The sequence below is a fragment of the Oncorhynchus mykiss genome, chromosome 13 (assembly GCF_057628025.1).
Source record: "Oncorhynchus mykiss isolate SJ-2025 chromosome 13, ASM5762802v1, whole genome shotgun sequence".
Taxonomy (NCBI): domain Eukaryota; kingdom Metazoa; phylum Chordata; class Actinopteri; order Salmoniformes; family Salmonidae; genus Oncorhynchus; species Oncorhynchus mykiss.
Window position 1 is genome coordinate 75,694,016 of NC_143034.1, and position 24,855 is coordinate 75,718,870.

At 47.2% G+C, this 24,855-nt stretch overlaps 1 protein-coding gene across 7 annotated transcripts in view; it reads right to left on the reverse strand.

The window, feature by feature from the left end:
* Nucleotides 1–24,855, reverse strand: part of LOC110487124 (syntaxin-binding protein 4) — a 141,615-nt gene that overhangs the window by 13,848 nt on the left and 102,912 nt on the right. For all 7 annotated transcript variants that reach the window (XM_090197665.1, XM_090197666.1, XM_090197664.1 and 4 more), the window contains exons 12-17: nt 16,827–16,921; nt 7,435–7,531; nt 6,091–6,218; nt 5,238–5,327; nt 2,783–2,860; nt 2,225–2,314 (exon numbers count right to left, since the gene is read on the reverse strand). In XM_090197665.1, the coding sequence (XP_090053791.1) occupies nt 2,225–2,314; nt 2,783–2,860; nt 5,238–5,327; nt 6,091–6,218; nt 7,435–7,531; nt 16,827–16,921 (578 nt within the window). The remainder of the gene's footprint in view (nt 1–2,224; nt 2,315–2,782; nt 2,861–5,237; nt 5,328–6,090; nt 6,219–7,434; nt 7,532–16,826; nt 16,922–24,855) is intronic.

The following is a 24,855-nucleotide window of genomic DNA, read 5'->3' on the forward strand; positions in this document are numbered from 1 at the left end:
ACCTTCTTTTCGTTCCCGTTCCTACTCGTCTGGCCGTTCTTCAGTGGGCTCACTCTGCCAAGTTAGCCGGCCACCCTGGCGTTCGGGGTACGCTTGCTTCCATTCGCCAGCGTTTTTGGTGGCCCACCCGGGAGCATGACACGCGTCGTTTCGTGGCTGCTTGTTCGGTCTGCGCGCAGACTAAGTCCGGTAACTCTCCTCCTGCCGGCCGTCTCAGGCCGCTTCCCATTCCCTCTCGACCGTGGTCTCACATCGCCTTAGATTTTGTCACCGGACTGCCTTCGTCAGCGGGGAAGACTGTTATTCTTACGGTTGTCGATAGGTTCTCTAAGGCGGCTCATTTCATTCCCCTTGCTAAGCTTCCTTCTGCTAAAGAGACGGCACAAATCATCATCGAGAATGTTTTCAGAATTCATGGCCTTCCGTCAGACGTCGTTTCGGACAGAGGTCCGCAATTCACGTCTCAATTTTGGAGGGAGTTTTGCCGTTTGATTGGGGCTTCCGTCAGTCTCTCTTCCGGCTTTCACCCCCAGTCTAACGGTCAAGCAGAACGGGCCAATCAGACTATTGGTCGCATCTTACGCAGTCTTTCTTTTCGCAACCCTGCGTCTTGGTCAGAACAGCTCCCCTGGGCAGAATACGCCCACAACTCGCTTCCTTCGTCTGCGACCGGGCTATCTCCTTTTCAGAGTAGCCTCGGGTACCAGCCTCCGCTGTTCTCATCTCAGTTCGCCGAGTCCAGCGTCCCCTCCGCTCAGGCTTTTGTCCAACGTTGCGAGCGCACCTGGAAGAGGGTCAGGTCTGCACTTTGCCGTTATAGGACGCAGACTGTGAGGGCTGCTAATAAGCGTAGAACTAAGAGTCCTAGATATTGTCGCGGTCAGAGAGTTTGGCTCTCCACTCAGAACCTTCCCCTTAAGACGGCTTCTCGCAAGTTGACCCCGCGGTTCATTGGTCCGTTCCGTATTTCTCGGGTCATTAATCCTGTCGCAGTTCGACTTCTTCTTCCGCGATACCTTCGTCGCGTCCACCCGGTCTTCCATGTCTCCTGTATCAAGCCCGTTCTTCGCGCCCCCGCTCGTCTTCCCCCCCCCCCCCCCCCCATCCTTGTCGAGGGCGCACCCATCTACAGGGTCCGCAGGATTTTGGACATGCGTCCTCGGGGCCGTGGTCACCAGTACCTCGTAGATTGGGAGGGGTACGGTCCTGAGGAGAGGAGTTGGGTTCCCTCTCGGGACGTGCTGGACCGTGCGCTGATCGAGGATTTCCTCCGTTGCCGCCAGGTTTCCTCCTCGAGTGCGCCAGGAGGCGCTCGGTGAGTGGGGGGGTACTGTCATGTATTGTCATGTTGTGTCTTTCTGTCCTTTCCTTTCACCCTGTCTCCCTCTGCTGGTCGTATTAGGTTACCTTTTCTCCCCCGCTTTCCCCCAGCTGTTCCTTGTCTCCTCCTAACTACCTCGTCACCCCTTTTCCCACCTGTTCCCTTTTTTCCCTCTGATTAGCCCTCTATATCTCTCTCTGTTTTTGTTCCTGTCCTTGTCGGATTCTTGTTTGTGTGTCTCATGCCTGAACCAGACTATCATCGTGTTTGCTGCAACCTTGTCCTGTCCTGTCGGAATCTACCTGTCCATCTGAGCCCACGTGTGTTTATCATTAAAGAAACTCTGTTTGTTAATTCGCTTTTGGGTCCTCATTCACGCACCTGACAGTATCCCATCGTATCCCATCTTATCGCAGCGTATCCCACCGTATTGCTGGGTATCCCAACATATCCCATCTTATCCCACCATATCCCATTGTATCGCAGCGTATCCCATCTTATCGCACCGTATCCCACCATATCCCATCTTATCGCAGTGTATCCCACCATATCCCATCTTATCGCAGCGTATCCCACCATATCCCACCGTATCGCAGGGTATCCCACCATATCCCATCTTATCGCAGCGTATCCCACCATATCCCACCGTATCGCAGGGTATCCCATCATATCCCATCTTATCACAGCGTATCGCACCGCATCGCAGTGTATCCCACCATATCCCATCGTGTCGCAGCGTATCCCATCATATCCAACCATATCCCATCGTATCCCACCATATCCCATCGAATCGCAGCTTATCCCATCATATCCCACCGTATCGCAGCGTATCGCAGCATATCCCACCATATCCCATCGTATCGCAGCGTATCCCATCGTGGTTGTCCACTTGTTGTCACTCACCTCTGAGGTGTTGTGTAACTCCTCCTCCTGGGTCGACTTGCTGTGCTCTGTGTCCTGGGGTAGTGTAGGAAAACCAGCAGGTTGACTGACCTGGGGTAGTGTAGGAAAACCATCAGGTTAACTGACCTGTGGTAGTGTAGGAAAACCAGCAGGTTGACTGATCTGGGATAGTGTAGGAAAACCAGCAGGCTGACTGACCTGGGGTAGTTTATTAAAACCAACAGGTTGACTGACCTGGGGTAGTGTAGGAAAACCAGCAGGCTGACTGACCTGGGGTAGTGTAGGAAAACCAGCAGGTTGACTGATCTGGGGTAGTGTAGGAAAACCAGCAGGTTGACTGATCTGGGGTAGTTTATTAAAACCAACAGGTTGACTGACCTGGGGTAGTGTAGGAAAACCAGCAGGTTGACTGATCTGGGGTAGTGTAGGAAAACCATCAGGTTGACTGGTCTGGGGTAGTGTAGGAAAACCAGCAGGTTGACTGATCTGGGGTAGTGTAGGAAAACCAGCAGGTTGACTGACCTGGGGTAGTGTAGAAAAACCATCAGGTTGACTGACCTGGGGTAGTGTAGGAAAACCAGCAGGCTGACTGATCTGGGGTAGTGTAGGAAAACCAGCAGGCTGGCTGTGATTGGACTGTGAACAAAGTTGAAGTCAATTCAATGTTACTCTGATACACATTGCACATTGTAAAATAGTAACATTGTATATTTAAGCAATAAGGCCAGAGGGGGTGTGGCCAATATAAACTATAGACTACAGAAACGGCCTCTCACTGTCAACTGCGTTCATTTTCAGCAAACTTAACGTAATGTGTAAATATTTGTATGAACATAACAAGATTCAACAACTGAGACATACAGTAAACTGAACAAGTTCCACAGACACGTGACTAACAGAAATGGAATAATGTGTCCCCTGAACAAAGGGGGGGTCAAAATCAAAAGTAACAGTCAAGTATCTGGTGTGGCCACCAGCTGCATTAAGTACTGCAGTGCATCTCCTCCTCATGGACTGCACCAGATTTGCCAGTTCTTGCTGTGAGATGTTACCTCACTCTTCCACCAAGGCACCTGCAAGTTCTTGGACATTTCTGGGGGACCTTAGCCCTCGGATCCAACAGGTCCCAGACGTGCTCAATGGGATTGAGATCCGGGCTCTTCGCTGGCCATGGCAGAACACTGACATTCCTGTCTTCCAGGAAATCACGCACAGAACGAGCAGTATGGCTGGTGGCATTGTCAGGATGAGCCTGCAGGAAGGGTACGGACGGACCCTCCACCTCCAAATCGATCCCGCTCCAGAGTACAGGCCTCAGTGTAACGCTCATTCCTCTGGCGATAAACGCGAATCCGACCATCAACCCTGGTGAGACAAAACCGCGACTCGTCAGTGAAGAGCACTTTTTGCCAGTCCTGTCTGGTCCAGCGACGGTGGGTTTGTGCCCATAAGTGACGTTGTTGTCGGTGATGTCTGGTGAGGACCTGCCTTACAACAGGCCTACAAGCCCTCAGTCCAGCCTTTCTCAGCCTATTGCGGACAGTCTGAGCACTGATGGAGGGATTCATCCGGGAAGAACACGCTTCTCCAGCGTGCCAGTGACCATCGAAGGGGCCAGTGACCATCGAAGGGGCCAGTGACCATCGAAGGGGCCAGTGACCATCGAAGGGGCCAGTGACCATCGAAGGGGCCAGTGACCATCGAAGGGGCCAGTGACCATCGAAGGGGAACATTTGCCCACAGAAGTCGGTTACAACGCCGAATTGCAGTCAGGTCACGACCCTGGCGAGGACGACGCAGATGAACTTCCCTGAGACAGTTTCTGACCGTTTGTGCAGTAACTCTTCGGTTGTGCAAACCCACAGTTTCATCAGTCGTCCAGGTGGCTGGTCTCAGACCATCCCACAGGTGAAGAAGCCTGATGTGTAGGTCCAGGTGGCTGGTCTCAGACCATCCCACAGGTGAAGAAGCCTGATATGTAGGTCCAGGTGGCTGGTCTCAGACCATCCCACAGGTGAAGAAGCCTGATGTGGAGGTCCTGGGCTGGTTAATCATGGTCTGCGGTTGTGAGGTTAGACGTACTGCCAAATTCTCTAAAACAATGTTGGAAGCGGCTTATGGTAGAGAAATTAACATTAAATGATCTGGCAACAGCTCTGGTGGACATTCCTGTAGTCAGCATGCACGCTCCCTCAAAACTAGAGATATTTGTGGCGTTGTGTTGTGTGACAAAACTGCACATTTTAGAGTGGCCTTTTATTGTCCCCAGTCCAAGGTGCACCTGTGTAATGATCATGCTTGTTGATACACCACACCTGTCAGGTGGATGGATTATCTTGTCAAAGGAGAAATGCTCACTAACAGGGGTGTAAACAAATTTGTGCACAACATTTGAGAGAAATAATATTTTGATGCGTATAGAACATTTCTGGGATATTTTATTTCAGCTCATGAAACATGAAACATGGGACCAACACTTTACATGATGCATTTATATATTTTTTCAGTATAACGATAAATATATATTATGTTATTTGTTCAACATTTTCATTTCAGTATGATTTATTACATTGACATTATATTTAGTTATAAATTAGAAAGTGATGAATTATGTTGAGAAAAGCTATTAGTTTAGCCAGTGGTTATAACACTACCAGTTGCAGTGGATTTGTGAAAATGAGTGTCAATAAAGTTTGATGTAATTGAATGTGATATTCACAGCGCTCTCTCTCTCTCACACACACCCACAACACCACACACACACACTGACACACACACACACACACACACACACACACACACACACACACACACACACACACACACACACACACAGACACACACACTGACACACACACTGACACACACACTGACACACACACACACACACACACTGACACACACTGACACACACACACACACACACACACACACACACACACACACCCACACCCACACACACACCCACACACAGACACAGAGACGTGATGTTTGGACAGGAGTGTGAGTTCACCTTGAGTTGTTTAATCTGGTTCTGCAGCTGTTTCACCTCCGCCTGAAAGTGCTCCAGTTCTTCACTACTGTAGGAATCTGAATCAAAGGTCTGATACACAGCAATGAGGTTAGACTGGAGCTAGGGACTGTACGTGTACACAACCCCCATGCACACACACCCCATGTACACACACCCCATGTACACACACCCCATGTACACACACCCCATGTACACACACACACACACACACCCCCATGTACACCCACCCCCATGTACACACACCCCCATGTACACACACCCCATGCACACACACCCCATGCACACACACCCCATGTACACACACACTCACACACTCACACAAACCCCATGTACACACACCCCATGCACACAAACCCCATATACACACACACTCACACACAAACCCCATGCACACACACACTCACGCATACAATGATGTGAGAAGCACACCCTTCATCTGACAGGGAACATTACAATGGACGTTTTAGAGGAAGGCAGCTCTCAAAGACTGTGTGTGTGTGTGTGTGTGTGAGTCTGTGTTTGTGTGTGTGTGTGTATGTGTGTGTGTGTGTGTGTGTGTGTGTGTGTGTGTGTGTGTGTGTGTGTGTGTGTGTGTGTGAGACAGGGACCGTCACAATGAAGCTCTTAAAGACATTTTTGATGATTCCCTCGTGTTGCTGCAGGGTGTAAATCTCCTCTAAGAAACACGGTCTGTAAATCCTCTTCGCCAACTCAAACTTCACAAAGTCACACAAGCCTCAAAGTCAGGAGGAGCCTCAAGGACTCCCATAACAAGAACTTAATAAACCCAGTACTTTGAAACAAGAAGCACAAGTCAATGTTGTTTTCTTACCGGGGAGTGGAAGGCAGAGGTGTCCATCAAGCTAGCTGCTTCGTGATAGGAGAACATGAACTCTTTCTGCCCTAGTCCCGCCTCCTCCAGATTCTCTTGGTAGACATTGCGTGTGGCCTCAACAAAGTCTGCCCGGCGACAACAAACGCAAAAGAGGAGACACTAGGAGACACTAGGTGTGTGGTAGCTATGGAGACACTAGGTGTGTGGTAGCTATGGAGACACTAGGTGTGTGGTATCTATGGAGACACTAGGTGTGTGGTAGCTATGGAGACACTAGGTGTGTGGTAGCTATGGAGACACTAGGTGTGTGGTATCTATGGAGACACTAGGTGTGTGATAGCTATGGAGACACTAGGTGTGTGGTAGCTATGGAGACACTAGGTGTGTGGTAGCTATGGAGACACTAGGTGTGTGGTAGCTATGGAGACACTAGGTGTGTGGTAGTTATGGAGATACTAGGTGTGTGGTAGCTATGGAGACACTAGGTGTGTGGTAACTATGGAGACACTAGGTGTGTGGTAGCTATAGAGACACTAGGTGTGTGGTAGCTATGGAGACACTAGGTGTGTGGTAGCTATAGAGACACTAGGTGTGTGGTATCTATGGATACACTAGGTGTGTGGTAGCTATAGAGACACTAGGTGTGTGGTAGCTATAGAGACACTAGGTGTGGTAGCTATAGAGACAGTAGGTGTGTGGTAGCTATGGAGACAGTGGGTGTGTGGTAGCTATAGAGACACTAGGTGTTTGGTAGCTATGGAGACAGTGGGTGTGTGGTATCTATGGAGACACTAGGTGTGTGGTAGCTATAGAGACACTAGGTGTGTGGTAGCTATATAGACACTAGGTGTGTGGTAGCTATGGAGACACTAGGTGTGTGGTAACTATGGAGACACTAGGTGTGTGGTAGCTATAGAGACACTAGGTGTGTGGTAGCTATGGAGACACTAGGTGTGTGGTAGCTATAGAGACACTAGGTGTGTGGTATCTATGGATACACTAGGTGTGTGGTAGCTATAGAGACACTAGGTGTGGTAGCTATAGAGACAGTAGGTGTGTGGTAGCTATGGAGACAGTGGGTGTGTGGTAGCTATAGAGACACTAGGTGTTTGGTAGCTATGGAGACAGTGGGTGTGTGGTAGCTATAGAGACACTAGGTGTGTGGTAGCTATAGAGACAGTAGGTGTGTGGTAGCTATAGAGCCACTAGGTGTGTGGAAGCTATAGAGACACTAGGTGTGTGGTAGCTATGGAGACAGTGGGTGTGTGGTAGCTATAGAGACACTAGGTGTGTGGTAGCTATAGAGACACTAGGTGTGTGGTAGCTATAGAGACAGTATACCTCCGTAGGACACGGTTCCCTGTGGGTCAGTGATAAGACTTTGTCTCAGCTTCCTCCTCTTCTCCTCCGTCACGTCCAGACCCAGGTACGACAACGCCTGGGGTGCGTTGGGGTAGAGAGAGGGGCAAGAGAGAGCAAGAGGGGGAAGAGAGAGAGGGGGGGGGGACATAGAGAGGGGAGAGGGGGGAAAGAGAGGGGGAAAGAGAGGGGGAGCGAGACAGAGGAGAGAAAGCGTTAAGAAGAATTTAAATCTCACATTATGGTAAATCCCTGCTCACTGAGGACATGGCGTATGAGAGACATCTTGTCACGGTATTACCAAATAAAACCCTCTGCTGTGTGGTTGAAGACCTGCAGGGGGCAGTATAACAGCAGAATTACACCACAAATCTCTCTTCTCCATGAACTGGTTGTCCTGAAGACAACTTCTCTACACTAGACACATTACAAACTACATGTTGCTCCCCCCCCCCCCCCCCCCCCCTCTCTCTCTCTCCTCTCCTCTCCTCTCCTCTCCTCTCCCTCTCCTCTCCTCTCCTTCTCTTTCTCCCTCTCCTCTCCTCTCCTCTCTTCAGGTCATGCTCTCTGCCATGTCCTGGCATTCGTTCTTTCTCATAAAACAAGTGAGATTACTCTTCAAACATATCATATTATATTCTGTTGTTTTATATACTCTGTTGTTCAATCATTTGTAATAAAATATACAGTCTTAATGAGAGATCATAGTAGAACGTGACTGTGTGTTATTCAACCCAAACTAACCCTGTCTATGTCACCGCAGTTAACCAGTACAGTAAAGCTGTTGGGCATTGTGTCTGTGTGTTATTCAACCCAAACTAACCCTGTCTCTGTCACCACAGTTAACCAGTACAGTAAAGCTGTTGGGCATTGTGTCTGTGTGTTATTCAACCCAAACTAACCCTGTCTCTGTCACCACAGTTAACCAGTACAGTAAAGCTGTTGGGCATTGTGTCTGTGTGTTATTCAACCCAAACTAACCCTGTCTCTGTCACCACAGTTAACCAGTACAGTAAAGCTGTTGGGCATTGTGTCTGTGTGTTATTCAACCCAAACTAACCCTGTCTCTGTCACCACAGTTAACCAGTACAGTAAAGCTGTAGAGCATTGTGTCTGTGTGTTATTCAACCCAAACTAACCCTGTCACATGTCACCACAGTTAACCAGTACAGTAAAGCTGTTGGGCATTGTGTCTGTGTGTTATTCAACCCAAACTAACCCTGTCTCTGTCACCACAGTTAACCAGTACAGTAAAGCTGTAGGGCATTGTGTCTGTGTGTTATTCAACCCAAACTAACCCTGTCTCTGTCACCACAGTTAACCAGTACAGTAAAGCTGTAGGGCATTGTGTCTGTGTGTTATTCAACCCAAACTAACCCTGTCTCTGTCACCACAGTTAACCAGTACAGTAAAGCTGTAGAGCATTGTCTGTGTGTTATTCAACCCAAACTAACCCTGTCTCTGTCACCACAGTTAACCAGTACAGTAAAGCTGTAGAGCATTGTGTCTGTGTGTTATTCAACCCAAACTAACCCTGTCTCTGTCACCACAGTTAACCAGTACAGTAAAGCTGTAGGGCATTGTGTCTGTGTGTTATTCAACCCAAACTAACCCTGTCTCTGTCACCACAGTTAACCAGTACAGTAAAGCTGTAGGGCATTGTGTCTGTGTGTTATTCAACCCAAACTAACCCTGTCTCTGTCACCACAGTTAACCAGTACAGTAAAGCTGTAGGGCATTGTGTCTGTGTGTTATTCAACCCAAACTAACCCTGTCTCTGTCACCACAGTTAACCAGTACAGTAAAGCTGTTGGGCATTGTGTCTGTGTGTTATTCAACCCAAACTAACCCTGTCTCTGTCACCACAGTTAACCAGTACAGTAAAGCTGTTGGGCATTGTGTCTGTGTGTTATTCAACCCAAACTAACCCTGTCTCTGTCACCACAGTTAACCAGTACAGTAAAGCTGTAGAGCATTGTGTCTGTGTGTTATTCAACCCAAACTAACCCTGTCACATGTCACCACAGTTAACCAGTACAGTAAAGCTGTTGGGCATTGTGTCTGTGTGTTATTCAACCCAAACTAACCCTGTCTCTGTCACCACAGTTAACCAGTACAGTAAAGCTGTAGGGCATTGTGTCTGTGTGTTATTCAACCCAAACTAACCCTGTCTCTGTCACCACAGTTAACCAGTACAGTAAAGCTGTAGGGCATTGTGTCTGTGTGTTATTCAACCCAAACTAACCCTGTCTCTGTCACCACAGTTAACCAGTACAGTAAAGCTGTAGAGCATTGTCTGTGTGTTATTCAACCCAAACTAACCCTGTCTCTGTCACCACAGTTAACCAGTACAGTAAAGCTGTAGAGCATTGTGTCTGTGTGTTATTCAACCCAAACTAACCCTGTCTCTGTCACCACAGTTAACCAGTACAGTAAAGCTGTAGGGCATTGTGTCTGTGTGTTATTCAACCCAAACTAACCCTGTCTCTGTCACCACAGTTAACCAGTACAGTAAAGCTGTAGGGCATTGTGTCTGTGTGTTATTCAACCCAAACTAACCCTGTCTCTGTCACCACAGTTAACCAGTACAGTAAAGCTGTAGGGCATTGTGTCTGTGTGTTATTCAACCCAAACTAACCCTGTCTCTGTCACCACAGTTAACCAGTACAGTAAAGCTGTTGGGCATTGTGTCTGTGTGTTATTCAACCCAAACTAACCCTGTCTCTGTCACCACAGTTAACCAGTACAGTAAAGCTGTTGGGCATTGTGTCTGTGTGTTATTCAACCCAAACTAACCCTGTCTCTGTCACCACAGTTAACCAGTACAGTAAAGCTGTAGAGCATTGTGTCTGTGTGTTATTCAACCCAAACTAACCCTGTCACATGTCACCACAGTTAACCAGTACAGTAAAGCTGTTGGGCATTGTGTCTGTGTGTTATTCAACCCAAACTAACCCTGTCTCTGTCACCACAGTTAACCAGTACAGTAAAGCTGTAGGGCATTGTGTCTGTGTGTTATTCAACCCAAACTAACCCTGTCTCTGTCACCACAGTTAACCAGTACAGTAAAGCTGTAGGGCATTGTGTCTGTGTGTTATTCAACCCAAACTAACCCTGTCTCTGTCACCACAGTTAACCAGTACAGTAAAGCTGTAGAGCATTGTCTGTGTGTTATTCAACCCAAACTAACCCTGTCTCTGTCACCACAGTTAACCAGTACAGTAAAGCTGTAGAGCATTGTGTCTGTGTGTTATTCAACCCAAACTAACCCTGTCTCTGTCACCACAGTTAACCAGTACAGTAAAGCTGTAGGGCATTGTGTCTGTGTGTTATTCAACCCAAACTAACCCTGTCTCTGTCACCACAGTTAACCAGTACAGTAAAGCTGTAGGGCATTGTGTCTGTGTGTTATTCAACCCAAACTAACCCTGTCTCTGTCACCACAGTTAACCAGTACAGTAAAGCTGTAGGGCATTGTGTCTGTGTGTTATTCAACCCAAACTAACCCTGTCTCTGTCACCGCAGTTAACCAGTACAGTAAAGCTGTAGGGCATTGTGTCTGTGTGTTATTCAACCCAAACTAACCCTGTCTCTGTCACCACAGTTAACCAGTACAGTAAAGCTGTAGGGCATTGTGTCGGTGTGTTATTCAACCCAAACTAACCCTGTCTCTGTCACCACAGTTAACCAGTACAGTAAAGCTGTAGGGCATTGTGTCTGTGTGTTATTCAACCCAAACTAACCCTGTCTCTGTCACATGTCACCACAGTTAACCAGTACAGTAAAGCTGTAGAGCATTGTCTGTGTGTTATTCAACCCAAACTAACCCTGTCTCTGTCCCCACAGTTAACCAGTACAGTAAAGCTGTAGGGCATTGTGTCTGTGTGTTATTCAACCCAAACTAACCCTGTCTCTGTCCCCACAGTTAACCAGTACAGTAAAGCTGTAGGGCATTGTGTCTGTGTGTTATTCAACCCAAACTAACCCTGTCTCTGTCCCCACAGTTAACCAGTACAGTAAAGCTGTAGAGCATTGTATCTGTGTGCGACGTTAAATTGCTCCCTCCGGCAACGCAACCCTGTACCAGGCATGAACCAGAGCCAGGGAGCAGGGACTAGAGCCAGGGAGCAGGGACTAGAGCCAGGGAGCAGGGACTAGAGCCAGGGAGCAGGGACTAGAGCCAGGGAGAAGGGACTAGAGCCAGGGAGAAGGGACTAGAGCCAGGGAGCAGGGACTAGAGCCAGGGAGCAGGGACTAGAGCCAGGGAGCAGGAACCAGAGCCAGGGAGCAGGGACCAGAGCCAGGGAGCAGGGACTAGAGCCAGGGAGCAGGGACTAGAGCCAGGGAGCAGGGACTAGAGCCAGGGAGCAGGGACTAGAGCCAGGGAGCAGGGACTAGAGCCAGGGAGAAGGGACTAGAGCCAGGGAGCAGGGACTAGAGCCAGGGAGCAGGGACTAGAGCCAGGGAGCAGGGACTAGAGCCACAGCCAGGGCCTAATCCCATTAATGAGACTGTGCTAGATTAGGGTCAGTCACAGACTGAGTGAGATTAAGATTAGATTAAAATCACTGTTAAACAACTGCAGAGGACATTGTGACAAAACTACCGGCACACAGAGAGACAGGGGGAGTATATGGTGGTGGAATGGAGAGAGATACAGGGGGAGTATATGGTGGTGGAATGGAGAGAGAGACAGGGGGAGTATATGGTGGTAGAATGGAGAGAGATACAGGGGGAGTATATGGTGGTGGAATGGAGAGAGATACAGGGGGAGTATATGGTGGTAGAATGGAGAGAGATACAGGGGGAGTATATGGTGGTGGAATGGAGAGAGAGAGAGAGATACAGGGGGAGTATATGGTGGTGGAATGGAGAGAGATACAGGGGGAGTATATGGTGGTGGAATGGAGAGAGAGAGAGAGAGATACAGGGGGAGTATATGGTGGTGGAATGGAGAGAGATACAGGGGGAGTATATGGTGGTGGAATGGAGAGAGATACAGGGGGAGTATATGGTGGTGGAATGGAGAGAGATACAGGGGGAGTATATGGTGGTGGAATGGAGAGAGAGAGAGAGATACAGGGGAGTATATGGTGGTGGAATGGAGAGAGAGAGAGAGAGAGAGAGAGAGAGAGAGATACAGGGGGAGTATATGGTGGTGGAATGGAGAGAGATACAGGGGGAGTATATGGTGGTAGAATGGAGAGAGATACAGGGGGAGTATATGGTGGTGGAATGGAGAGAGAGAGAGAGATACAGGGGGAGTATATGGTGGTGGAATGGAGAGAGATACAGAGGGAGTATATGGTGGTGGAATGGAGAGAGACAGGGGGAGTATATGGTGGTAGAATGGAGAGAGAGACAGGGGGAGTATATGGTGGTGGAATGGAGAGAGAGAGATATAGGGGGAGTATATGGTGGTGGAATGGAGAGAGAGAGATACAGGGGGAGTATATGGTGGTGGAATGGAGAGAGATACAGGGGGAGTATATGGTGGTGGAATGGAGAGAGAGACAGGGGGAGTATATGGTGGTGGAATGGACAGAGATACAGGGGGAGTATATGGTGGTGGAATGGAGAGAGAGAGAGATACAGGGGGAGTATATGGTGGTAGAATGGAGAGAGATTACAGGGGGAGTATATGGTGGTAGAATGGAGAGAGAGAGATACAGGGGGAGTATATGGTGGTGGAATGGAGTGAGAGAGAGAGAAAGAGAGACAGAGAGAGAGGGACCTGTTGCCACGAGAAAAGGGCAACCAGTGAAGAACACACACCATTGTAAATACAACCCATATTTATGCGTATTTATTTTATCTTGTGTCCTTTAACCATTTGTATATTGTTAAAACACTGTATATATATATATAATATGACATTTGTAATGTCTTTACTGTTTTGAAACCTCTGTATGTGTAATGTCTACTGTTAATTTTTGTTGTTTTTCACTTTATATATTCACTTTGTATGTCGTCTACCTCACTTGCTTTGGCAATGTTAACACATGTTTCCCATGCCAATAAAGCCCTTGAATTGAATTGAAAGAGACAGAAAGAGAGATAGAGATAGAGATAGAGATAGAGATAGATAGATAGATAGATAGATAGATAGATAGATAGATAGATAGATAGATAGATAGATAGATAGATAGATAGATAGATAGATAGATAGATAGATAGAGAATGAGATTATATACAGTAAAATAATGCCATGGAATTCTAACCAAATCTTGTCTGCTAAATTACAGCTATATGGCATAGCCAGATCAGGGCCTAACATAAAGACAACTCAGACTACGCTATTCTGTTCTCCTGAAATAGACTACGTTCTCTTCATATCATGGTTCTTTCGACCTGTCTAAAATAAATCATGGATTTATTGTGAAAGCGTAGGCTATATTACATGGATTTATTGTGAAGGTTTAGGCTATATTACATGGATTTATTGTGAAGGTTTAGGCTATATTACATGGATTTATTGTGAAGGTTTAGGCTATATTACATGGATTTATTGTGAAGGTGTAGGCTATATTACATGGATTTATTGTGAAGGTTTAGGCTATATTACATGGATTTATTGTGAAGGTTTAGGCTATATTACATGGATTTATTGTGAAGGTTTAGGCTATATTACATGGATTTATTGTGAAGGTTTAGGCTATGTTACATGGATTTATTGTGAAGGTTTAGGCTATATTACATGGATTTATTGTGAAGGTTTAGGCTATATTACATGGATTTATTGTGAAGGTTTAGGCTATATTACATGGATTTATTGTGAAGGTTTAGGCTATATTACATGGATTTATTGTGAAGGTTTAGGCTATATTACATGGATTTATTGTGAAGGTTTAGGCTATATTACATGGATTTATTGTGAAGGTTTAGGCTATATTACATGGATTTATTGTGAAGGTTTAGGCTATATTACATGGATTCATTGTGAAGGTTTAGGCTATATTACATGGATTTATTGTGAAGGTGTAGGCTATATTACATGGATTTATTGTGAAGGTGTAGGCTATATTACATGGATTTATTGTGAAGGTTTAGGCTATATTACATGGATTTATTGTGAAGGTGTAGGCTATATTACATGGATTTATTGTGAAGGTGTAGGCTATATTACATGGATTTATTGTGAAGGTGTAGGCTATATTACATGGATTTATTGTGAAGGTTTAGGCTATATTACATGGATTTATTGTGAAGGTTTAGGCTATATTACATGGATTTATTGTGAAGGTGTAGACTATATTACATGGATTTATTGTGAAGGTTTAGGCTATATTACATGGATTTATTGTGAAGGTTTAGGCTATATTACATGGATTTATTGTGAAGGTTTAGGCTATATTACATGGATTTATTGTGAAGGTTTAGGCTATATTACATGGATTTATTGTGAAGGTTTAGGCTATATTACATGGATTTATTGTGAAGGTTTAGGCTATATTACATGGATTTATTGTGAAGGTGTAGACTATATTACATGGATTTATTGTGAAGGTTTAGGCTATATTACATGGATTTATTGTGAAGGTTTAGGCTATATTACATGGATTTATTGTGAAGGTTTAGGCTATATTACATGGATTTATTGTGAAGGTTTAGGCTATATTACATGGATTTATTGTGAAAGTGTAGACTATATTACATGGATTTATTGTGAAGGTTTAGGCTATATTACATGGATTTATTGTGAAGGTGTAGGCTATATTACATGGATTTATTGTGAAGGTGTAGGCTATATTACATGGATTTATTGTGAAGGTGTAGACTATATTACATGGATTTATTGTGAAGGTTTAGGCTATATTACATGGATTTATTGTGAAGGTTTAGGCTATATTACATGGATTTATTGTGAAGGTTTAGGCTATATTACATGGATTTATTGTGAAGGTTTAGGCTATATTACATGGATTTATTGTGAAGGTGTAGGCTATATTACATGGATTTATTGTGAAGGTGTAGGCTATATTACATGGATTTATTGTGAAGGTTTAGGCTATATTACATGGATTTATTGTGAAGGTTTAGGCTATATTACATGGATTTATTGTGAAGGTGTAGGCTATATTACATGGATTTATTGTGAAGGTTTAGGCTATATTACATGGATTTATTGTGAAGGCGTAGGCTATATTACATGGATTTATTGTGAATGTGTAGGCTATATTACATGGATTTATTGTGAAGGTTTAGGCTATATTACATGGATTTATTGTGAAGGTGTAGGCTATATTACATGGATTTATTTTGAAGGTTTAGGCTATATTACATGGATTTATTGTGAAGGTTTAGGCTATATTACATGGATTTATTGTGAAGGTTTAGGCTATATTACATGGATTTATTGTGAAGGTTTAGGCTATATTACATGGATTTATTGTGAAGGTTTAGGCTATATTACATGGATTTATTGTGAAGGTTTAGGCTATATTACATGGATTTATTGTGAAGGTGTAGGCTATATTACATGGATTTATTGTGAAGGTTTAGGCTATATTACATGGATTTATTGTGAAGGTTTAGGCTATATTACATGGATTTATTGTGAAGGTGTAGGCTATATTACATGGATTTATTGTGAAGGTTTAGGCTATATTACATGGATTTATTGTGAATGTTTAGGCTATATTACATGGATTTATTGTGAAGGTTTAGGCTATATTACATGGATTTATTGTGAAGGTGTAGGCTATATTACATGGATTTATTGTGAAGGTTTAGGCTATATTACATGGATTTATTGTGAAGGTGTAGGCTATATTACATGGATTTATTGTGAAGGTTTAGGCTATATTACATGGATTTATTGTGAAGGTGATATATGGAAGGATGGGGAATAGAGAGAGAGATGGGAGGATGGGGAATAGAGAGAGGGATGGGAGGATGGGGAATAGAGAGAGAGATGGGACACTAGGGACTCATCAGGGCTAGTTCATCAGAGCAGACACAAGGGTCTCACCAGGGCTAGTTCATCAGAGCAGACACTAGGGACTCACCAGGGATAGTTCATCAGAGCAGACACTAGGGACTCACCAGGGATAGTTTGTCAGACTTGAGGCATACGTGGGGGTCTAGACAGACAGACAGACAGACAGACAGACAGACAGACAGCCTAACAGGCAGGCAGCCAGACAGATAGACAGACAGACAGCCTAACAGGCAGGCAGGCAGCCAGACAGACAGACAGACAGACAGGCAGGCAGACAGACAGACAGACATACAGACAGCCTAACAGGCAGGCAGACAGACAGACAGACAGACAGACAGACAGGCAGACAGACAGACAGCCTAACAGGCAGGCAAACAGACAGGCAGACAGACAGACAGCCTAACAGGCAGGCAGAGAGCAGAGGTGGACTCACCAGGTCCAGTTTGTCAGACTTGAGACGTATGTGAGGGTCCAGGGTGATCTTGGGTTTGGCTGCAGACAACACTGTTCTCTGGGTGGGGGCCGAGCCTGCAAGGAGAGAGGACAGACAACTATAGTGTTAAAGTTTGTATAGGAGAGGCGGTATAAAACTCTGTCACCTCTGAGCAGAATATTGTCATGTTCTGCTCATTTCCAGATGATTCTACACTAACACACCACAGACAAGGCTGCTTTCAGACAATGGGTGTTCTGGTGTTTCCTCTCACAGAGTATCTGTCAGTTATTAACTACTGTTAACGACCATAGTCTCAGAGGGAGGGAGGGCGGTTCAACGAGAGAGAGAAAGAGAGCAAGAGAGAGGGAGAGAGACAGTGACAGGGACACCGAGTGCTACTGTATTAATTTAATGGTTTGTCTGTCCCAGTTTGTGTGTGTGTGTGTGTGTGTGTGTGTGTGTGTGTGTGTGTGTGTGTGTGTGTGTGTGTGTGTGTGTGGTGTTATGTTAGGGTGACCCCCTGCTGCGGCTGATATTTTTCTGATTGCTTTGCCTGCCTGCCTCATCCCTCCCTCCCTCTCTCCCTCATCCCTCCCTCCCTCATCGCTCTCTCGCTCTATCCCTCCCTCATCCCTCACTTGCTCTCTCTCCCCTTCTTCCCTCCCTTCTCCCTCTCCTCCCTCCATTTATCCCTTCCTCCCTCCCCTATCCAATGAGGGTATTTCACAACCTCCTGAGTGACAGGTGGGTTTCCATGACAACAGGGGGGGGGGGGGGGGTAGTGAACAGCAGACCTGGTTTCAAACACAAATAAAGCAACACCTCACGGCACAACGCCTCTCCCCCATGTGACCTACTGGTTGTGTGTATGTGCCTCTCCCCCATGTGACCTACTGGTTGTGTGTATGTACCTCTCCCCCATGTGACCTACTGGTTGTGTGTATGTACCTCTCCCCCATGTGACCTACTGGTTGTGTGTCTGTACCTCTCCCCCATGTGACCTACTGGTTGTGTGTATGTACCTCTCCCCCATGTGACCTACTGGTTGTGTGTCTGTACCTCTCCCCCATGTGACCTACTGGTTGTGTGTATGTACCTCTCCCCCATGTGACCTACTGGTTGTGTGTCTGTACCTCTCCCAAATGTGATCTACTGGTTGTGTGTATGTGCCTCTCCCCCATGTGACCTACTGGTTGTGTGTCTGTACCTCTCCCCCATGTGACCTACTGGTTGTGTGTATGTGCCTCTCCCCCATGTGACCTACTGGTTGTGTGTATGTGCCTCTCCCCCATGTGACCTACTGGTTGTGTGTATGTACCTCTCCCCCATGTGACCTACTGGTTGTGTGTATGTACCTCTCCCCCATGTGACCTACTGGTTGTGTGTCTGTACCTCTCCCCCATGTGACCTACTGGTTGTGTGTATGTACCTCTCCCCCATGTGACCTACTGGTTGTGTGTCTGTGCCTCTCCCCCATGTGACCTACTGGTTGTGTGTATGTGCCTCTCCCCCATGTGACCTACTGGTTGTGTGTATGTACCTCTCCCCCATGTGACCTACTGGTTGTGTGTCTGTACCTCTCCCCCATGTGACCTACTGGTTGTGTGTATGTACCTCTCCTCCATGTGACCTACTGGTTGTGTGTATGTGCCTCTCCCCCATGTGACCTACTGGTTGTGTGTATGTGCCTCTCCCCCATGTGACCTACTGGTTGTGTGTATGTGCCTCTCCCCCATGTGACCTACTGGTTGTGTGTATGTGCCTCTCCCCCATGTGACCTACTGGTTGTGTGTATGTGCCTCTTCCCCATGTGACCTACTGGTTGTGTGTATGTGCCTCTCCCCCATGTGACCTACTGGTTGTGTGTATGTACCTCTCCCCCATGTGACCTACTGGTTGTGTGTATGTGCCTCTCCCCCATGTGACCTACTGGTTGTGTGTATGTACCTCTCCCCCATGTGACCTACTGGTTGTGTGTATGTGCCTCTCCCCCATGTGACCTACTGGTTGTGTATGTACCTCTCCCCCATGTGACCTACTGGTTGTGTGTATGTGCCTCTCCCCCATGTGACCTACTGGTTGTGTGTATGTACCTCTCCCCCATGTGACCTACTGGTTGTGTGTATGTACCTCTCCCCCATGTGACCTACTGGTTGTGTGTATGTGCCTCTCCCCCATGTGACCTACTGGTTGTGTGTATGTGCCTCTCCCCCATGTGACCTACTGGTTGTGTGTATGTACCTCTCCCCCATGTGACCTACTGGTTGTGTGTATGTACCTCTCCCCCATGTGACCTACTGGTTGTGTGTCTGTACCTCTCCCCCATGTGACCTACTGGTTGTGTGTATGTACCTCTCCCCCATGTGACCTACTGGTTGTGTGTCTGTACCTCTCCCCCATGTGACCTACTGGTTGTGTGTATGTACCTCTCCCCCATGTGACCTACTGGTTGTGTGTCTGTACCTCTCCCAAATGTGATCTACTGGTTGTGTGTATGTGCCTCTCCCCCATGTGACCTACTGGTTGTGTGTCTGTACCTCTCCCCCATGTGACCTACTGGTTGTGTGTATGTGCCTCTCCCCCATGTGACCTACTGGTTGTGTGTATGTGCCTCTCCCCCATGTGACCTACTGGTTGTGTGTATGTACCTCTCCCCCATGTGACCTACTGGTTGTGTGTATGTACCTCTCCCCCATGTGACCTACTGGTTGTGTGTCTGTACCTCTCCCCCATGTGACCTACTGGTTGTGTGTCTGTACCTCTCCCCCATGTGACCTACTGGTTGTGTGTATGTACCTCTCCCCCATGTGACCTACTGGTTGTGTGTCTGTGCCTCTCCCCCATGTGACCTACTGGTTGTGTGTATGTGCCTCTCCCCCATGTGACCTACTGGTTGTGTGTATGTACCTCTCCCCCATGTGACCTACTGGTTGTGTGTCTGTACCTCTCCCCCATGTGACCTACTGGTTGTGTGTATGTACCTCTCGTCCATGTGACCTACTGGTTGTGTGAGTGTACCTCTCCCCCATGTGACCTACTGGTTGTGTGTATGTGCCTCTCCCCCATGTGACCTACTGGTTGTGTGTATGTGCCTCTCCCCCATGTGACCTACTGGTTGTGTGTATGTGCCTCTCCCCCATGTGACCTACTGCTTGTGTGTATGTGCCTCTCCCCCATGTGACCTACTGGTTGTGTGTATGTGCCTCTTCCCCATGTGACCTACTGGTTGTGTGTATGTGCCTCTCCCCCATGTGACCTACTGGTTGTGTGTATGTACCTCTCCCCCATGTGACCTACTGGTTGTGTGTATGTGCCTCTCCCCCATGTGACCTACTGGTTGTGTGTATGTGCCTCTCCCCCATGTGACCTACTGGTTGTGTGCATGTGCCTCTCCCCCATGTGACCTACTGGTTGTGTGTATGTACTGACATGTGACCTACTGGTTGTGTGTATGTACCTCTCCCCCATGTGACCTACTGGTTGTGTGTATGTGCCTCTCCCCCATGTGACCTACTGGTTGTGTGTATGTGCCTCTCCCCCATGTGACCTACTGGTTGTGTGTATGTACCTCTCCCCCATGTGACCTACTGGTTGTGTGTATGTGCCTCTCCCCCATGTGACCTACTGGTTGTGTGTATGTACCTCTCCCCCATGTGACCTACTGGTTGTGTGTATGTGCCTCTCCCCCATGTGACCTACTGGTTGTGTATGTACCTCTCCCCCATGTGACCTACTGGTTGTGTGTATGTGCCTCTCCCCCATGTGACCTACTGGTTGTGTGTATGTACCTCTCCCCCATGTGACCTACTGGTTGTGTGTATGTACCTCTCCCCCATGTGACCTACTGGTTGTGTGTATGTGCCTCTCCCCCATGTGACCTACTGGTTGTGTGTATGTACCTCTCCCTCATGTGACCTACTGGTTGTGTGTATGTACCTCTCCCCCATGTGACCTACTGGTTGTGTGTATGTACTGACATGTGACCTACTGGTTGTGTGTATGTACCTCTCCCCCATGTGACCTACTGGTTGTGTGTATGTACCTCTCCCCCATGTGACCTACTGGTTGTGTGTATGTACTGACATGTGACCTACTGGTTGTGTGTATGTACCTCTCCCCCATGTGACCTACTGGTTGTGTGTATGTACCTCTCCCCCATGTGACCTACTGGTTGTGTGTATGTACCTCTCCCCCATGTGACCTACTGGTTGTGTGTATGTACCTCTCCCCCATGTGACCTACTGGTTGTGTGTATGTGCCTCTCCCCCATGTGACCTACTGGTTGTGTGTATGTGCCTCTCCCCCATGTGACCTACTGGTTGTGTGTCTGTACCTCTCCCCCATGTGACCTACTGGTTGTGTGTATGTACCTCTCCTCCATGTGACCTACTGGTTGTGTGTATGTACCTCTCCCCCATGTGACCTACTGGTTGTGTGTATGTGCCTCTCCCCCATGTGACCTACTGGTTGTGTGTATGTGCCTCTCCCCCATGTGACCTACTGGTTGTTTGTATGTGCCTCTCCCCCATGTGACCTACTGGTTGTGTGTATGTACTGACATGTGACCTACTGGTTGTGTGTATGTACCTCTCCCCCATGTGACCTACTGGTTGTGTGTATGTGCCTCTCCCCCATGTGACCTACTGGTTGTGTGTATGTACCTCTCCCCCATGTGACCTACTGGTTGTGTGTATGTACTGACATGTGACCTACTGGTTGTGTGTATGTACCTCTCCCCCATGTGACCTACTGGTTGTGTGTATGTACCGCTCCCCCATGTGACCTACTGGTTGTGTGTATGTACCTCTCCCCCATGTGACCTACTGGTTGTGTGTATGTACCTCTCCCCCATGTGACCTACTGGTTGTGTGTCTGTACCTCTCCCCCATGTGACCTACTGGTTGTGTGTATGTACCTCTCCCCCATGTGACCTACTGGTTGTGTGTATGTACCTCTCCCCCATGTGACCTACTGGTTGTGTGTATGTACCTCTCCCCCATGTGACCTACTGGTTGTGTGTATGTACCTCTCCCCCATGTGACCTACTGGTTGTGTGTATGTGCCTCTCCCCCATGTGACCTACTGGTTGTGTGTATGTACCTCTCCCCCATGTGACCTACTGGTTGTGTGTATGTACTGACATGTGACCTACTGGTTGTGTGTATGTGCCTCTACCCCATGTGACCTACTGGTTGTGTGTATGTGCCTCTCCCCCATGTGACCTACTGGTTGTGTGTATGTACCTCTCCCTCATGTGACCTACTGGTTGTGTGTATGTACCTCTCCCCCATGTGACCTACTGGTTGTGTGTATGTACCTCTCCCTCATGTGACCTACTGGTTGTGTGTATGTACCTCCCCCCCATGTGACCTACTGGTTGTGTGTATGTACCTCTCCCCCATGTGACCTACTGGTTGTGTGTCTGTACCTCTCCCCCATGTGACCTACTGGTTGTGTGTATGTACCTCTCCCTCATGTGACCTACTGGTTGTGTGTATGTACCTCTCCCCCATGTGACCTACTGGTTGTGTGTATGTACCTCTCCCCCATGTGACCTACTGGTTGTGTGTATGTACTGACATGTGACCTACTGGTTGTGTGTATGTACCTCTCCCCCATGTGACCTACTGGTTGTGTGTATGTACTGACATGTGACCTACTTGTTGTGTGTATGTACTGACATGTGACCTACTGGTTGTGTGTATGTACTGACATGTGACCTACTGGTTGTGTGTATGTACTGACATGTGACCTACTGGTTGTGTGTATGTACTGACATGTGACCTACTGGTTGTGTGTATGTACTGACATGTGACCTACTGGTTGTGTGTATGTACTGACATGTGACCTACTGGTTGTGTGTATGTACTGACACGTGACCTACTGGTTGTGTGTATGTATTGCCATGTGACCTACTGGTTGTGTGTCTGTACTGACATGTGACCTACTGGTTGTGTGTATGTACTGACATGTGACCTACTGGTTGTGTGTATGTACTGACATGTGACCTACTGGTTGTGTGTCTGTACTGACATGTGACCTACTGGTTGTGTGTATGTACTGACATGTGACCTACTGGTTGTGTGTATGTACTGACATGTGACCTACTGGTTGTGTGTATGTACTGACATGTGACCTACTGGTTGTGTGTATGTACTGACATGTGACCTACTGGTTGTGTGTATGTACTGACATGTGACCTACTGGTTGTGTGTATGTACTGACATGTGACCTACTGGTTGTGTGTATGTACTGACATGTGACCTACTGGTTGTGTGTATGTACTGACACGTGTAACTTCTAGATGAACACACACTACATGTGAATGTTTTAAATGGATGTGAATGGTAAAGTAATTTGTCTGTAATGTATTTTTGGTCATGTGTCTGACCCCTGACCCCAGACTAGCTGTTGTCACTGGCATCGGCTATTAGGTTCCTAGTAAATCTCATCTAAATAATGACAAGCCTACTCTGTTTCCTTTTCCTCTCCTGTGTCCATCTCCTTTCCCTCTCCTGTGTCCATCTCCTTTCCCTCTCCTGAGTCCATCTCCTTTCCCTCTCCTCTGTCCCTCTCCTGTGTCCATCTCCTTTTCCTCTCCTCTGTCCCTCTCCTGTGTCCACCTCCTTTCCTCTCCTGTGTCCATCTCCTTTCTCTCTCCTGTGTCCATCTCCTTTCCCTCTCCTGTGTCCATCTCCTTTCCCTCTCCTGTGTCCACCTCCTTCTCCTCTCCTGTGTCCATCTCCTTTCCCTCTCCTGTGTCCATCTCCTTTCCCTCTCCTGTGTCCATCTCCTTTCCCTCTCATGTGTCCATCTCCTTTTCCTCTCCTGTATCCACCTCCTTTTCCTCTCCTGTATCCACTTCCTTTCAAACTCCTGTGTCCATCTCCTTTCCCAATCCTGTATCCACCTCCTTTCCCTCTCATGTGTCCATCTCCTTTCCCTCTCCTGTGTCCATCTCCTTTTCTTCTCCTGTGTCCATCTCCTTTTCCTCTCCTGTATCCACCTCCTTTTCCTCTCCTGTATCCACCTCCTTTCAAACTCCTGTGTCCACCTCCTTTCCCTCTCCTGTGTCCACCTCCTTTCCCTCTCCTGTGTCCCTCTCCTTTCCCTCTCATGTGTCCATCTCCTTTTCCTCTCCTGTATCCACCTCCTTTTCCTCTCCTGTGTCCACCTCCTTTCCCTCTCCTGTATCCATCTCCTTTCCCTCTCCTGTGTCCATCTCCTTTCCCTCTCCTGTGTCCACCTCCTTTCCCTCTCCTTTTCCTCTCCTGTATCCACCTCCTTTTCCTCTCCTGTGTCCACCTCCTTTCCCTCTCCTGTATCCATCTCCTTTCCCTCTCCTGTGTCCATCTCCTTTCCCTCTCCTGTGTCCATCTCCTTTCCCTCTCCTGTGTCCATCTCCTTTCCCTCTCCTGTGTCCATCTCCTTTCCCTCTCCTGTGTCCATCTCCTTTCCCTCTCCTGTGTCCACCTCCTTTCCCTCTCCTGTGTCCATCTCCTTTCCCTCTCCTGTATCCATCTCCTTTCCCTCTCCTGTATCCACCTCCTTTCCTTCCCTTTTTCTCATTGTTTATTTATTTCTCTCCCTCATCCTTCTCTCCTCTTCTTCTGTCCTTTTATTGAAACACGTTTCATCTCATCACAACAGGAGTGTTTCAATTTGACTTGATATAGCAGGTGGTAGCTGTATCAAACCAGGAGTATTACTGCACACACTACACACACACACACACACACACACACACACAGAAACACACAGAAACACACAGAAACACACAGAAACACACAGAAACACACACACACTACACACACACACACACACACACACACACACAGAAACACACACACACACAGACACACACACACACACACACACACACACACACACAGACACACAGACACACACACACAGAGAGACACACACACACACACAGACACACACACACACACACACACACAGACACACACACACAGACACACAGACACACACACACAGACACACACAGACACACACAAAAAGCTGA